The sequence below is a fragment of the Dipodomys ordii genome, unplaced genomic scaffold, assembly GCF_000151885.1.
Source record: "Dipodomys ordii isolate 6190 unplaced genomic scaffold, Dord_2.0 Scaffold53, whole genome shotgun sequence".
Lineage (NCBI taxonomy): Eukaryota > Metazoa > Chordata > Mammalia > Rodentia > Heteromyidae > Dipodomys > Dipodomys ordii.
Genome location: NW_012267269.1, coordinates 2,803,297 through 2,819,565, shown reverse-complemented (window position 1 = coordinate 2,819,565; position 16,269 = coordinate 2,803,297). Strand labels below are relative to the sequence as shown.

The window sequence follows — 16,269 nt, the reverse complement described above, 5'->3', positions numbered from 1 at the left end:
GTAAGAGTCTCACCATGCATGCAAACTGTCCTCAAACTTGTGATACTGCTGCCTCGGACTTCCGCATGTTAGCATTACAGGCCTGTGCCACCATACCCAGTTTGAGGGTTGAATCTTAATCAAATCAGTGGTAATGGTTGAGCTTCAACAAAGCAGCTGAAGAAAGCAAGAGTATTGGTTGAGCAAGAGTATGAATATTTGGTGTTGAGAGAAATGAAGAACACCATGGCAACTTGAGCCATAGTCCAATTAGTAAATGGATTAGGTTTTTAGAGATAGTGATGGTTATTCAAAAACATCCTCAATGACTTGTTTTCTGGATTTCTGTAAGTTGAATCTGTCTTATATTTGTTGTGTCTGCACTTTGTAAACTCTAGATTAAAGATAAAGAGTCCAAAACAGAGAGGAGAGGGGATCGTGCTTTAACATACGTGGGTAGGAACCTTTTTAGAAATGGGTCTCTGATCCTACCCAGTAAGGTTTCTAATTTCTCTTATTTCTCTCCTTTTTATCCCTCTATTCCCACCCATCCCTGGGACATTGGTGGCATGCCCACAGCCTTGGATAAGCTCAGCACGCAGCACCTGTATCACCCCACCCAAGTTGAGATTGTGCAGTCGAATGTGGTGTTCGACATCAGCAGCCTGATGCTCTACGGGACACAGGCTGTGCCTGTGCGGCTGAAGATCCTGCTGGACCGGCTCTTCAGTGTCCTGAAGCAAGAGGAAGTGCTGCACATACTGCATGGCCTGGGCTGGACTCTGCGGGACTATGTCCGAGGATACATCCTTCAGGTAGGAGAGGATTTGGGGGCCTACCTCTAAGCCAGCACGTGGAGTGTTGGCTGAGAGCCTTGAGCACACCTGATCTTTAGCCTGCCAGTCACACCCACAGTCTGGTCAGGAAATTGGGAAGGAGACCTATCCCAGCAGGTGGCCCTCATGCCTTAGTGGTGTATATTAGAAGGGAAAAGGTGGTTTGGCTGACTGCTGTTAATTGTTTGCACATTTTGAATACAGTGCTTTCTTTCTACAATGTGGGCTTTCTGGCTTTCCCTGTGAAGTTTAGTGTTGCCTTATTAGTATAGGAGGCTCTTTTGAGGTAGGTGATGGGGATATGAAATCGGAGGTTATACTCCATGTGGTCCATTTAAGGCTTTTGTTCACCTTCAGCTAGGAGATGTGTTGGTGTTTTTTTTCTTGGTTTTTGGTATGTCTACACTATTTACTGTTTATCCAAATCAAAGAAAGAGCTGCCACATATGTGCACTCTGCTGTTAGAACCACAGTATAACCCTTAAAGTTACTTCATGGTGAACATACAGACATGATGATAGATTTGGGCTTCACAGTACCTGTTCTATCCCAGAGCCTGTGTGTATGTGTGTGTGTGTGTGTGTGTGTGTGTGTGTGTGTGTGTGTGTGTGTGTGTGTGTGTGTGATAGATTTGGGCTTCACAGTACCTGTTCTATCCCAGAGCCTGTGTGTGTGTGTGTGTGTGTGTCATTGATACTTGTGATCTGGTAAGGCCCACAGCCTCCATCCTACCCTACTCCACAACCCATTTTTCTTTGTTTTTATGCAGTACGAGTAATTTTGCAATGCATACTTTGCTGTTTTCTTTCCAGCTTATACCCTGGCTTGAACTCACAGCCTTCCATTCTCATTGAGTTTTTTGTTTGATGGTCAGACCTGGCGCTCTACCACTTGAGCTATGCCTCATGTTCAGTATTTTGCTGGTTAATTGGAGATAAGAATCTCACATACTTTTCTGCTCAGGCTGGCTTCAAACCACAATATTTGGATTTTAGTCTCCTGAATAGCTAGGATTATAGGCATGAGCCCTTGGCTTTTGAAAATGTTATGGCCACCTGCCTTCCCATAATCCTTGAGGGGAAAGTGTTGAGAACATTTTTGAAGACCCTAGGATCTGAAAACATTACATGGGATGATAAACTAACACCTTCTATTGAAGGAGGACTCACTTGAGAAAGCAGAATCCAAACTGTTTTTTTAAATTTTTCATAGGGTAAAACCCAGGAGAATTGACTCTTCTCTCTTAGAATGAATTTTGCTGTGCCAGCCTTGTACAGTTCTGGAGATAATTCCCAGTGTTTATCACTCGAGCCACTCTGTATTATATGCAAGTTTTTGGCTGCCAGCTTGGTATGTGATGAACAGTGAGTCTCAAGTCTCCCCTTGCTTTAAACCTGGCATTGGATCACAGAAATTTTTGTCATTCTTCTATGCTGAACCTCCAGGTGCTCTCCAGGACGAGAGTAGTGGTGGAATGGTGAGCAGAAATAGAAAAAGAAAGATTTCTACCTTAATGTTTTAGTATCATAGACATATGCTGTAATGATATTGTAGAAAATGTTTGCAATTTAAGAAATAGTTTGTGTAACTAATTTGTATAACCCATGCCAGTGAAAGAGAATATAACCATCACAACTCACCACCCCCAAGGAAACCAAATAACCTATTGGCTCCCAGAATAAAATTAGTTCTTAGTTTAATGAGCACCTCATCTTGGAAGGCACAAAAATGTTGGCCCTTAGAAGATGAGATGATGGTGATAATAATCTTATTAGAGTTTATAGAATTTGTTTACAGGGTTAACTCATTTGCCTGAAAGGGCATGTTAGTAGGGTATGTGGGCAGATAAGAAGTGGATGGTCAAGGGACATGAGGTGGGGGGACCAGGAGTAAAGGGCCAGAAAAACAAAGTCCTGGAACAATTTTCATAATCCCTGGCACTGAGATCCATGCAATGACACATCCTTCTGCAGTGAGTTCCACAACATGATTATTAATGTCTGCTTTGGTTGAATTTTTTTTCCTACATAAAGGAAGAAACCTCTTATAGATGTTTAACTGGAACTTTTAGCTTGGTTAATAGTTGGTCTTTCCTTTATTCAAAACCTACAATATGTTGTTTTAAGCAGGTACTGTCTTACTTCACTGTGATTCTTGTTTCTGTCATCAGTGCTGTATTTCAGTTCTACTTTTTTTTTTTTTAACTAAGGTAACGAGAACATATACATTGTTTTTACCTAAGATAATAGGAGCATACGTCTTTCTGTTCAAACGAATAGATATGTGCATGGCTATGCTGATTTGTCTTAACAGCTGCTAGCAGCTTACTATTGCATTTTGATAACAATGTACAACCTGCTCTTTCTCTGTGACATGGTTTCTACTGTTGTGCCTTGATTAGAGCTTTGGGCTTTTTTCCCTTAAAATAAGTAGATATTAATTTTCTCCATATTTCAACATATCTCTTAAGGAAAATAGAGAAAATGTACTAATTTAAAATATACTATATAGTTCTTTTTTGTATGAAAGATACAAAGAGTTATTAAGATACAAGAGAAAATAAGTATGATAGAAAAAATTCAGAGAAACCTACAAGTTTTTTATTTGGAGATAAGATACTTCATAGAAAGAGCATCAATACCGTTGTGAAATTAAATTATAGTCACTTTCCATTTAGTTATATATGAATTTTGACAAATTTCAATTTTAGTGTCTCTCCACTCAGAATATAGAGTTGACATTTTCAGAAATGATATGAAAGTAACTGTAGGTTTAGTTTGTCTTGTTTTATTGATAGAATTGATGCAATATAGATTTATTTTAAATGGTGTTTTTTTGTCACTTGGTATTTATAATATACTTGCTCCTTGTAAAAATAGTTCTTAGATTAGGGGAATAAACATGATCTCAATATACAAAAACATTTTCAATTGTTTAGTAAAAAAATACTTATTTTGTAAAAGAAGAAAGCTGGACTATAAACATAAACCTGTATTTATGTTTCTTCTAAAGTTGTGCTACTAAATTATTGGCCAATATTTTTAAATTATACACACTAATGATAAGGTATGAACAAATGACTTTGGATATAATTATATACAGCATTTTTGTACAGGTAGACTATAAAATGTACATCTGAAGGCTAGAGGACTATATAAAGCAGTATTAGTGTACAAGTCATTTTATCTGGCTAAAACTCAATTGTCTTGTAGCCCTCAAGGCATCAATTTTAGCATTATTGCACTCAACAACAGTATATTGAATATTATGTCAGTTAAAGGAGAATAATTATCAAGGCAAGTTAGGGTGGCTGTTAGTCTTACCACATATTGACTTGGTTAGTAGTTGGCTATAGATTGTATTACTGGGCAAATGAAGATATACGGTAAGTTGAACTGGTCAAGCCAGGATATTAATTTAATTCTCTCTGGGCTCAAACTGCATCCCTCAGCTATGATGTCTTCAAAAATACCTTTGAATATGGAAGGGTTGCAAGCATGTAATATCATTTTGAATTTTGAGGTGATGTTGGAAGGTAAGCAAGTCATTCAAAACTATTTGAAAACTATTGTTTGTATATAAAGATAAGAAAAGAAAACAATGACAGGAAGATCATAAATACATCTAAAAGACTGGCATATCTGTTAAGAATTATGAGCTTTTTTGATAAAATATCTTCTACTTTTGTGATTATATATGTTATTCTTAATTTAGCCAGCTGTGTATAAAATGCATAGCACAACTTGGACTACAGTAATTTAAAAGACCATAGGGAATATTGTGAAGGTAAAAATCCAATATTCTCTGGTGTATTTATTAAAGCATTCATTCAGAAAGTATAAAGAAAGTAAGGATTTAAAGCATTTTCCCATGATACAATAAGATGGGAATAGGCAATTAAATGATAAATTTTAAGTATAAGGGAAACTATGATGTTTGCTACTAAGTAGTCTTATTTCAGGTGTATGTCTGTTGATATATCAATTGACAATAAAAGGAATATCCTGATCTTTTGTCCTTTGCCCATTTTCTCTCTGTCTTGACCTAGAAATAAGAATATAGGCAATTTTCATTGTTGAGTGTACTCATTTAAAAATGAAATTTTCACACATTCCTTTTTCAGTTTGAACATTTAGTTAACTTTCCTGGGCTCATATACCAACCTGTATGTTGAAATCTTCCATTTGCACATGGGGCCTGCCAAGATTCAGAGTGGCACTTCAGACCTTCTGAATAATTAGTTGAGGTGTCAGCAGCCTTGTGGGAAAAGCAGTAGTGATGCACAGCTGGGCCTTAATAGAGCAGTTGCGATGGTAGAAGAGTATTTCTCAAAGATTAATGGGGATACCAGCCTTTGAGAAATCCAGTTTTTTAGATTTGGGAAGAACTGTACACTGGCTCCTTCTCTTAGATGTACATTGGTACATTCACGATGTGCATTGGTATAGTAAAGCCTTTGAGAAGTTTTGGGGAAAGTAGCCTTTGACAATAGGTAAGTAGCATTTCCCAATCTTCTCTAATTCATAATCTTTTTCTGTCAAGCTCTTCTGAAGTAAGCAGTACCTGAACAACTCACCTCTTCCTCAGCATTGGCTATTTATCAAGTTTCTTATGCCTGGACAGTTTTCCTCTTCGGTCTGCATAGGTAATTTCTTGACCTTTTGATATCAGGCAAAGTCCTACTTTGTTACAGAGACCCAACTAAACTAATGAGGTCTTCTCTGGTGTGGTTCTGTCTCAAGACTCTTTTCTACAATCTACCACAATTTAAAATCACACTCATGGAACTCATGGAATACCCAACAACTTCAGTTGGCCCAAGACTTCTTAGGGATTGCTATAGCTTCAGGTGGGCTGCTGAGGGCAGTAAGAAACAAAGGCTCCTGTGTCTCCTACCCAGTGGTCTGTGCAGAATAAATGTGTTGTGGTATTTGTGTGGTAGAAAAATGTCAATATTAAACAAATGCTTTTAGTTAAATAGCTCTTTGTGGGGTGAGTTCACGTAAGTGTTCCCTTTGAGTCCCCTTATGCCATCCTCTTGCAGTCACTGCCAATAGATTAACATCTGGGGTAACCAGGGCTCAAAGAAGTTAAATGACTTCATGTGAGCCTAGAAACTGCTAATAGACAAAGTTAAAATGTATGGTAATCTTCATAAAGAACCACCTGGTGTGTAACAGGGCACATTAAATATTAGAAAAAGGAAATTTTGAAATCTGACTTGAATTTGGATCTCTGACTCTTAAGGGCAGAGTTCAGATGTTTGCTTGTTCCCTTCCTCCTTTCCCCTTCCCCCTTTCCCCTTCCCTCTTCCCCCTTTCCCCTTTCCTTCTCATCCTCTTTTCCCCTTCCCCCTTTCCCCTTCCTCTTTTTTCCTTCCCCTTTTCCCTTTCCCCTTTCCACCTTCTCCTTTCCCTTCCTCCTCCTTTTCCTTTTCCCCATCCTTCCCTTCCCTCCCCTCCCTTCCTCTCCCCCTCCCTTTCCTTCTTTCTTGACTACTAAGATACCATTTGAGGATGTAATTTTTAAACTCTTAAGGTTCCGATGACATAGTTTTAGGAAGACAGAAGGCTGGAGAATCCTGAACAAATGATCAATCTTAGAGTTCTTTTATTTAGTGAAAGGTAATATATGTCTGAGCTTAAGTAAAATTAAGACTGTTCCTTTTCTTGGCTATTTCTAGATATTCCAGTTTGCTTCAGATTATTTTTGCTCAGATTCTTTCTCATTTTTGTGGCTAAAATATGTTCCTCTGGTCTGTAACGTATTAACATTTCATTGTAAATTCTGTGTTTTTTTTTTTAAATTCTCTAGAGATGATTCTTTTCCTGATGAGTGTGAAATATAAAGCCTTTGTACCTAATTAATAAGATTCCAATGATATCACACGCAACAGTAGAAAAGAGATGAAGTAGATCTTTATAGGTTATGTTATAAAAGCAGATAAAATCAGATGGCAAAAGAGAACTAGATATTACTTTAGAAATTTGTGTTAGGTTCCAGTGTTTCCTTAACATGCTTAATGTTCTAATACTGCCATTGGTTGTTTATGCAATTATGAACAGTCCTGTCACTAATTTCTTTAAATAACCTCTTATACCTCTTTTGCCTTCAGTGGCTTACAAAACATGATCTAATGCAGATGCAAGGAATGTTATGAACTCTTTTTCAATAAATTGGGATTTTTTCACATATATTTATGTATAAAAGTTAATTCAGATTAATTATAGCAAGGAAATATTAGAAACCAAACAAGTTTCTCTGTAGCTGTCAAATGCTTAGAGAAAAATAGTAAATATATTTTAGACATTATTATTAATATCATTAAAAATATAAGCATTTTACGATTAAGTCCTGAAATACCAGTGACAGAACACAATTATTGTGTCTTCCTCTCAACTAGAGAAGTCAACATTCCTGATTGAAGAAAAGCTTTCTTACCAGCTATGATTTGAGAGATGATTTAAGGGACTGCCATTTTATGGCTCTGCCTTCACTGGAGTCTGAAATTCCTTATCAAAGGGGCAGCTCTAAGAGAAGGTGAGGTTTCTGGGGATAGTTTCATGGTCCATGATTAGAAATGAAGTGGGGTACCACTCCTCTTCCTGCACTTAAGAGAACTTGTTTCTTTTTATTTAAAAAATATTTTTTGTTGTAAGGGTGATGTCAGAGGGGTTACAGTTCCATAAGTAAGGCACCGAATACATGTTTTGTTGAACATTGTTACCCCTCCCTTATTTTTTCCCACTTTCCCTCCCCCCACCTCCACTCCCCTCCTCCTATGAGTTGTAAAGTTCATGAGAACTTATTTCTAACTGGGGCCATAGGAACATGTAGGCTGGGCAGCCACTCCCAACTTTACCTTTGCACTGTGGAAAATGAGCTCAGTCACACTTAGGTGTGGTGGAATAGTCATAATTATACCTTATTTTTATATAGTCGGACCAGGAAAGCTTAATGCAGCAGTGTCATGTGGGAAGCTCATGGGTTTGAGTTCTGGCTCCAGTTCTTACCAGATGTGTGAAATTAGGCCTGTGTCTTTAACTCTATTCCCTCCCCTGTAAAACAGTATAATAGTACCTCATAGCTTTGTTGTAAGAATAAAATAACATGATGCATGTAAAGCATTTAGTAGTACTACTTGCTAAGTATCCAGCCAGTATTAACAATTAATGAGATGATAAAAAGATGATATAACCTATTATAGCCTACAGCCAACCTCTCATTTTAAAATTTTATTTATAAAGTAACCTTAAAGTTCACTGTGCCTCTGAAAGCAGAATTTCTTTCCAGTCAAACAAAAGGAGTACTAACTAGTCAATGTATACTCACTGATAAACACACATATTCACAAACATGTAAATGTGTGTACATATGACATACTTGAATGCAGATGAGAGAAGAGTACAATAATAAAGGCATTGGACTCTAGAGTTGGATAAACTTGAGTGTGAATCTTGGATTTAACCATTTGATTGAACATCGATTTCTTCATGTGTGAAAGTTATATAAAATTATTCTTATGAAGTATTTAGTACAGTAAATAGTCCATAAAGCTCTTCATTAATAATTATTGCATATGTGCATTTTCAAGTAATGAGTTACTCTATGTTTCATCATTTTTATTCTTTTTTTTTTTTTTGATCGGTCATGGGGCTTGAACTCTGGGCCTGGGCGCTGTCCCTCAGCTCTCAGTCCTCTACCACTTGAGCTACAGTGCCACTTCCGGTTTTCTGGTGGTTTATTGGAGATAGGAGTCTCACAGTCGCTTCTGCCCGGGCTGGCTTTGAACCTCGATCCTCAGATCTCAGCCTCCTGAATAGCTAGGATTACAAGCGTGAGCCACCAGCGCCCGGCCATTTTTATTACCTTTCTATGTTTCTATTTTATGAATTCTTACGATAACATTCTAAACCCTTAGTGTGGAATGAATACTATTGAATTGGTCTCTTAAAATGATTAGATAATGTAGGCTTTTATCCCACTGAATAAAATAGAACTTACTTAGCCTGAGATAGGACACTTACTTAGCATGCCCAAGGCCTTGGATTCAATCTCTAGCAAAACAAGCAAAATAGGCAGTCTTTCAGAGGGCATTATGGCCTTAGAGATTTTTACAAGATTCCTGAAGTAGAAAGAACAAAGGACTATATCTAATGTACTAAGCATCCACAAGACACTCAGGAAGCCCACATTCTAATGAGAGAGTCAGTCATGAAGACAACAATGGGAAATGTCTGATGTAAGCTACATGAATGTGCAGATAACTCAGAGCATGGACAGAAAGTGGGATTATTTGACTCTAGGTAAAAATCGGATTATCACAATGGTGACCTAAGAAAGATATCTTTGTATATGTCAGAAGTTTGTGATTTCTTAAGAGGGAAAATCACTTGTGTGAATGGTCAAGATCCCCGTCTTTGGCAGGGATATAAAGAAGATGGTTTGGGGCAGTGTGCTGGATTTACAGTGTGTGTTTTCCAGAGTGTTTGGACCACTCTACAAACATTATCTTGGCAATCCTCCTAACGTCCTTATTAAAGGGATAGCTCCAGAGACCATTATCTGTAGTTTTAAAGTTATCATGGCTAAAAGCCTTAGGCAGACTCAAAGTTGGAAGTAGAATTCAGGGATTTTGAATCCTTTGCCAAAGCTGTATTTGAACAGCAACAAAAATAAACACCTTAGATCCAAGGACATAGCTTGGTGTTTTGTGCTCAAAGTTAAAATGAAAATATTCCTCCCTTTACCCTTGCAAAACAGAAACATATAGCTTGCCAGTCTCCTATATAGAATACAGTGACTGCTAGAGAAGGTTTGTTATGCATGACACATGCTTTTGCATTTCCCAGAAGGAGCAGAAATGAGTCTAGTTGCTATCTGATACCTGTTCAGATTTACCTGAAATGGATAGTTTATGTGATGGCATTGATTAAACTGGATAAGCTCCAGTGCAGCACCTATACATGTTTTTTGCTGAATTTAAGTGGACAGATCCTGAACTTTGGGTTCAAAACTAAAGACTACCACCAGTTAGCTCTCTAGCCATGCAAGAAGAACAAAATTTCAGTGAGCCTCATTTTCCTGGTTGTGCCCTCTTACTAGTGTTTTCAGATGAAGAAACATATCATGTTAAATTCATTCTGAAGCTCATTAAATTTGACCCTTTAAGTAGCTCAGTTTCCCCTTCCCTCCCCCTATCCTTACCTCCAAACCCCTTAATTTTGTAGAGCTTCAGAAGTTTTCTCATTCTTTTATTGGCTTATATATTTTATTTGAATTTCAGAGTTGTTTTCTACTATTCCCCCTAACTTTACAAAAAGGACAGGTAGAAGAGAGAAACTTTTTAGGAAATAGAATCTATTATAACTAGCAGTCATTTCAAGGTGTCAAAGTCAGGTCCTACCCTCTGATTCTATGGGACAATCTGCATTTCAAGTACTAGTATGTATAATCACAGTGGGCTATGAAAAACTAGAAAATGAGATAAGCCTATATCTGAGTATCTGGAAGCTTTTTCTCAGTCCATACAGATGAGACAGACATAAATAAAGATACAGTGTTGGAATCATTGTTGATAGTCATGTAATATAATGCTGACCACAATTGGAAAATATGATCTGGGCCAAAACATTTTCTAGTGGAGGGAAACTGACTCTTGCCAAATTGAATTAGTCCATGAAGACCTGTTGAAAGAGGAGAATCATAAGGAAGTTGAAAGGACATTGCTACTTAGTATAAAGGATGGAAGAAGTATTTTTCTATATAGAATGAACAGTAGGTTGGAAAGAAATGTGTACTAGCCTGTGGAAGAAGTTGAATTTCATTTGGTTGAGTAGCTATGAGTGTTATATTAGAGATTATGCATAGTCCAGGTTTGGGCCTATTGACCAGAAGTTCATTTTGATTCATTTTGCATATCACCACTCCTTTCTCAGGAAAGTGACTAGTGATTCCAGTGGTTCACAACCCTAGCACTTGATGCCAATGATCCAGACTTAATTTTTTTTAAAGGTAAATTAACTGGCTAGTGAGATCATGAACGGCTATCTTACTATTGGTATTTAGGGAATATTATCATTTGTTGCAACTGAGACCTCTTTGTGTACCCTCCCATCTTCTTTCTCTCACCTCTTTCTAACTTTGTTCAGTAAAGGAGACTTGACATGAGGGAGTAGGACTGTATTAAGTCTGCAGTTCTGTTGAGCACTGTCTTACCTGACTATAGCATATCATAATGCATATGGTTTAAAAATATGAGAATGAAATACCAGCTAGAAAGCATTTTCTTTCCAGAAGTTATCTTCTGTGCACTGTGAATAAGTTACCCCAAAGCCCCCCAAAAAATATTTTTCAGAGACTTTGAGAACCAAAAGTTCTTTTTGTGAGGAAGCCCATTTGCCTCATTTCCTTATTCTCTTGTAATTTGCTGTCTTTACAAAGCCATAATAATAGTGTTAGGGGTAGCTTTCTAGTTAGTATGAGTAATGTGGTTTCTGTATTTTCTATTTTTATTTTAATATGCTTTTCCTGCTGCGACTTTTTTTTCATTTTAAAAATAGTTTGAGCAAATGTAGTAATTCGAAGTCTGGTGTGTGCTGTGTCCTCTCTGGAATATGATTTTGACAATTCTTTCCAATCCTTTGAAGCATAAATAGGAGAAAGGGGATACAGACCATTGACAATAGTGGCTCATAGCACCGTTAGACCAGGCTTCAGATGAAGTGATATTTAAACAATAGGTTTTTGTCTCTAGAGTACCATAAAGATTATGTCTGTTTATTTTTATAATGTGTTGATAAGACAAGATTTGGAAGTTAGGGAAGTGCCTTAAATTGCTTCATTTACTTGCTTCTTTTTAAGTATGCAGACATGTATAGAAATTTTAAATTAGCAACAACAGAATATACTTAAATTCCTCTTGAAAGAATAATTAAGAGCTTCTTGTCTTTGTGTTGTATCTCTGCCAGAACTTGAGTTCATGCTGAGTGTGTTCCATTGAGTCAGCCATCATTCCATCACCAGGGGGATTGCCGGTCCACGTATTGACATGTGAGGGAATGTCTGTCTGCAGTAGCAATGAGTATGTGCCAGATTTTAAGATCCATAGGGGCAGTGCTGGGAACTTTTCAGTTCTAAATCAGGGTTCCAATTCATAATAACTGAGCCAGCAAAGCCCAGTTGATTCTTTGGCCAAAACCACACTAAAAAAAAAAACAACAAAAACTTTCCCCCCATTTTCCTTCTTGTAGAGTTTTACTGCTTTAAAATACAGTGTCTATTCATTGATCATCTCAAGATAAGGTCAGTGTGTTATTCATTGAACTGCATGGTGATGGGGATTGAGAGCTATATGAGACATTTGGATCTTGCCAGACCCAGGGCACCTGAAGGAAGTTTCTTTCTTTCTCCCTAGTCTTCTTTGCTCTGCCTGCTACAGAAGAGGATGGCCCTGTCATCTGGGAGTGGGGGAGGGTTCTCATTGGCTGTGTGTTAACTGCCTCAAATCCATGGACATAGGGTGAATAAGAACCCTTGGGAATCAAACATGTCATCTTTGTAGCATCATCTGATTTAGTGCTTTTCCTCAAGTCTGAGATGTCTCAAGGGACCTTTTTCTCTTGCAGCACTGATCTTTCAACGAGGTGCTAGTGTCTGTCCTGAGCAATAACAAGGAAAAACCATGAAGTGTGAACAGCTCTTATTAGGAGGGGTAAATGTCATTAACGCTTTTGTAGCCTCCTCTACAGTCTGAATGCCCTTTGTCAAGAGAGTGACTCATGAAACCTCCCTTGATAATGTATAAATGGAGCTTAAGATGCTGAAGTTTTACATTTTAATTAAGCAAAACCATTAGCCCCCTTTGCTTAGATGCTTAAGTTTGTATGTCATGTAAGGACAGGTCTCTAAAATAAGACAATTGAAAAACTATTTATGGAAATTATTTTAAAGATTTGAGAAATACTTGCTTTACTTTAAAATCAGAATTGTAGATAATTTTTGGTGGTAGCAGGGAACAAATACTTCTCACAGTTTTAGTTTATGGATAAAAAGACTCATAAACTCATGTATCCATTGACTGTTATCATATGAGAAAACACAGCATTTCATGCTAATGAGTAGGTTAGTGTAGATTAATCAGAAGTTTGAGACATAGTATATTTAGACAGTGATTTTATTATTTTGATTTATATATAGAAATAGTTCTTTAGCTGTAAATTTCCTATATGTAAATTTTTAGTGTTTCCCTGAAGCAAAATTTTCATGTAAAAATTTGCTTGACCTCTTCTGCAAGTTTGGGAATTTCAGAGTAATTTCTAGTTACTCTGGGCTATGTCTTTGAGTAAACATAACTGCAAAGTAAAAGTATCATAAATATATATATGATAGAAGAATGAGATACAGAAAGAAAATTTATTTCTTTTGCTTTGAGAATTTTTAATAAAAACATAGAGACATTTAAAACTTGGGAGGTAAATCTGGGTTACAGGTAAATTAGAAGTGTTAACTAGAAATAGTGACTGGAAATTAATCACACAGTACTTATTACTGCTAATTTAAGATAATATAATTGAATATACTTGGCTTATTTAGTATTAGACTGTTTTGAATTTGATTTTTTATCCCTTCTTAAAAACCCCATCAGGTCACAGACTTTCTTTTGTGCTTCTCCATAAATTTCCTCTTTGTTTTTGATTTTTGCTTCCTGTTTGGAAGATTTAGGAAAGAATATTTCATTCAACACATATTTACTTATTTGACTACTAGCTACAAGTAGTAAACAGACACCACGCTCTGTGTTATAGCTTTCCATGAAGTATAAGTTGGTAGCTAAGTCTAATCTGAATCAGAGATGAGATTGCTACATATATTTTTAATTAGTGTATTAATGATATATATATAAATATGCTTTTTATTTCACATGGCTTAAAACATTAATGCTTTAAAGAATTTTGAACATTCCTCAGATATCTCCATTCTATTAAAAAAATGGAAGTACTTTTCATCCCAGCCCCACATTTTGAATTAAAAAGTTTTAGTTTAAAGTACTTAAATTTTTCTGCTAGGGCAAACCTATCTAGATGACAGAAGTTAAATAGCAAAGTTCCTTTCCTACTCTTTGCCTCATAAATGTTTTGACAAGTTAATGAAAACTTCCTTTGCAATGCTCTTCCAGTGAGATTCTGAAGATGATCATTTTTAGCCTCATCAGGATCATTTCACAAAAGCTACCTGTGAAGTCACTCATTTAGAATAAGAATGATCTCCATGGAATTGCTATTGCCAGTGCCACTTAGGGAGTAATTGGACCAATTAAAATGTAGATATTTTATATTAAATTGTGATGGTCATCAAGATAAAAAACGTCAAATTTGGAATTAGTCTGTGTTCCTTTTCTTAGCTTCCTGTAGTAAGTGCATAGAAATTTAGTTCATCTGATAACTTACTTGATGGGGATGTAATGCTGTGCGCGCGCGCGCGCGTGTGTGTGTGTAAAATTAAGGTGACAGTTTAGTGACAGTAGGAGGCATGCTGCGTGTGTATGTGTGTGTGTGTGTGTAAAATTAAGAAGGTGACAGTTTAGTGGCAGTAGGAGGCATGCTGCATGTGTGTGTGTGTGTGTGTGTGTGTGTGTGTGTAAAACTAAGAAGGTGACAGTTTAGTGGCAGTAGGAGGCTCAGTCTTCCGTTGGGGGAAGGGGGTGGCATAAGAAGGGACTTCAGACGGCACCATATGGTTTCCCTGCTCTTTTTTTCCTCTGTTCTGCCTTACACCTGGATACAGTCTGTTAATAGAAATTGTAATTTCTAAGGTTCAAATTTTAGGATACCTTTGATAAAAAAAACAATGCCTGGAGTATCAAAATTATCAAAGATACACAGTAAAACTTCTTCATAAATGCTTTTTGAGGCACCAAATGGAAGGAAGCTTTACTGTATTATATTTGCCATCTGGAAAAGTATCTGGGACCAGAAAGGGGCACACCCTTAGAAGGAGCACTTCTTGAAACTATAAAAAAAAATGCTACAGAATAGAGTTTTCTTGTGTGATTTATAAATTTGACTATATTGCTCTGAAAGCCCAAACAGCATTCTGAGTATAAGTTGTGGTTTCCCAGACCTAAGGAGTGTCTGATAGTTTAAATTTCACAAACTTTTTAGATTTGCTTATGTCACAGGTCAAATATGTCTTACTATGAATCTGGTTGCCATTTCTTTTAGCCAAGGCTTGGCTTTTGTTAAGACTGTTAGATTGAGTTTCATCATGAAAGGTAAGTGTTCCTTTTCCTACATGCATTATTTTATATTAATAGGAAGTCAAGATGGTAGAATTTTAGCACCAGTGTTATATGGCGACAAAGAATTAGGAGTTGTTTCTCTACAGTTCCCTTTGATTTTATAGAACATGTGTATATTCATTTTATGTATAATAATTTCCATTTAGCAAATTTATAAGTATCAAGAAGGGCTTGTGCTCTTTCATTGTTGTCTACTCATTTATATCACTAATATGTGGCTGTTATATATAACATTTGTCTAAGTTATTTTTTCAGATATCACTGTGGTATTTTGATTGAAATACAAAAGAAGTAAATGTATTTTTGCATCAAATAATTTTTATAGTATATGCCTAAAAGATAACCCCTTTAATCACTACATATGTATTTGTTTTGGAATGATGTTCACAAAATTAAAGCAGTTTCCATGCAGAATAACTATATGAGTGGTATAGATATATTGTCTTGTCTAATGTAGCTAAGAAACATAATTTATCATGTTAGCTCTGAAACCTTAAACATGTTAGGAAATATTTTTCTGCTTGGATAAGATCTGTAAGATGCCTCTTTATAGGGTTTATTACCATGATGGAAAGCAGTGAACTTGATGTACTCTAACATGTTAGTAACATGGTTTAAATTTTTTTAATTTTTTGTCTTCATAAAAATACTAAACAAGGAATTTCTCCTATATAATAGAACTAAACTTCAGGAACCTATAACTCAATGAGTTAAACAGTAATAAAAATGATTTTGTGCTGGGCGCTAGTGATACAAACCTGTACTCCTAACTACTCAGGAATCTGAATTCTTTCGGATCATTGTTTGAAGTTAGCCTGGACAGGGAAGTCCTTGAGACTCTTCTCTCCATTAAACTACAAGAAATGGAGCTATGGTAGAACACTATCCTCGATCCTCTGGGAGGGTGGGGTAGAAGAAAAAAATGAGGAAAGGGGTAATAAGTTTTGACAAGAAATGCACTTATTACCTTACTTATGTAACTGTAACCCTTCTGTACATCACCTTGACAATAAAAAATACATTGTTCAACCACTTTGGAAAGTAGTTTGGAGGTTCCTCAGAAGACTCCACATATAGCTCCCCTGTGACCCAGCAATCCCACTTTTGGGCATTTACCCGAATGATCACAAACAAGACCATACTAAAGCTACCAGC

The 16,269-nt window shown here is 36.6% G+C and overlaps 1 protein-coding gene across 2 annotated transcripts in view; it reads left to right on the top strand.

Annotated features, from left to right (window-relative positions):
- Window positions 1-16,269, top strand: part of Bnc2 (basonuclin 2) — a 426,707-nt gene that overhangs the window by 302,551 nt on the left and 107,887 nt on the right. For both annotated transcript variants that reach the window (XM_013020751.1, XM_013020752.1), the window contains one exon: window positions 559-794. In XM_013020751.1, the coding sequence (XP_012876205.1) occupies window positions 559-794 (236 nt within the window). The remainder of the gene's footprint in view (window positions 1-558; window positions 795-16,269) is intronic.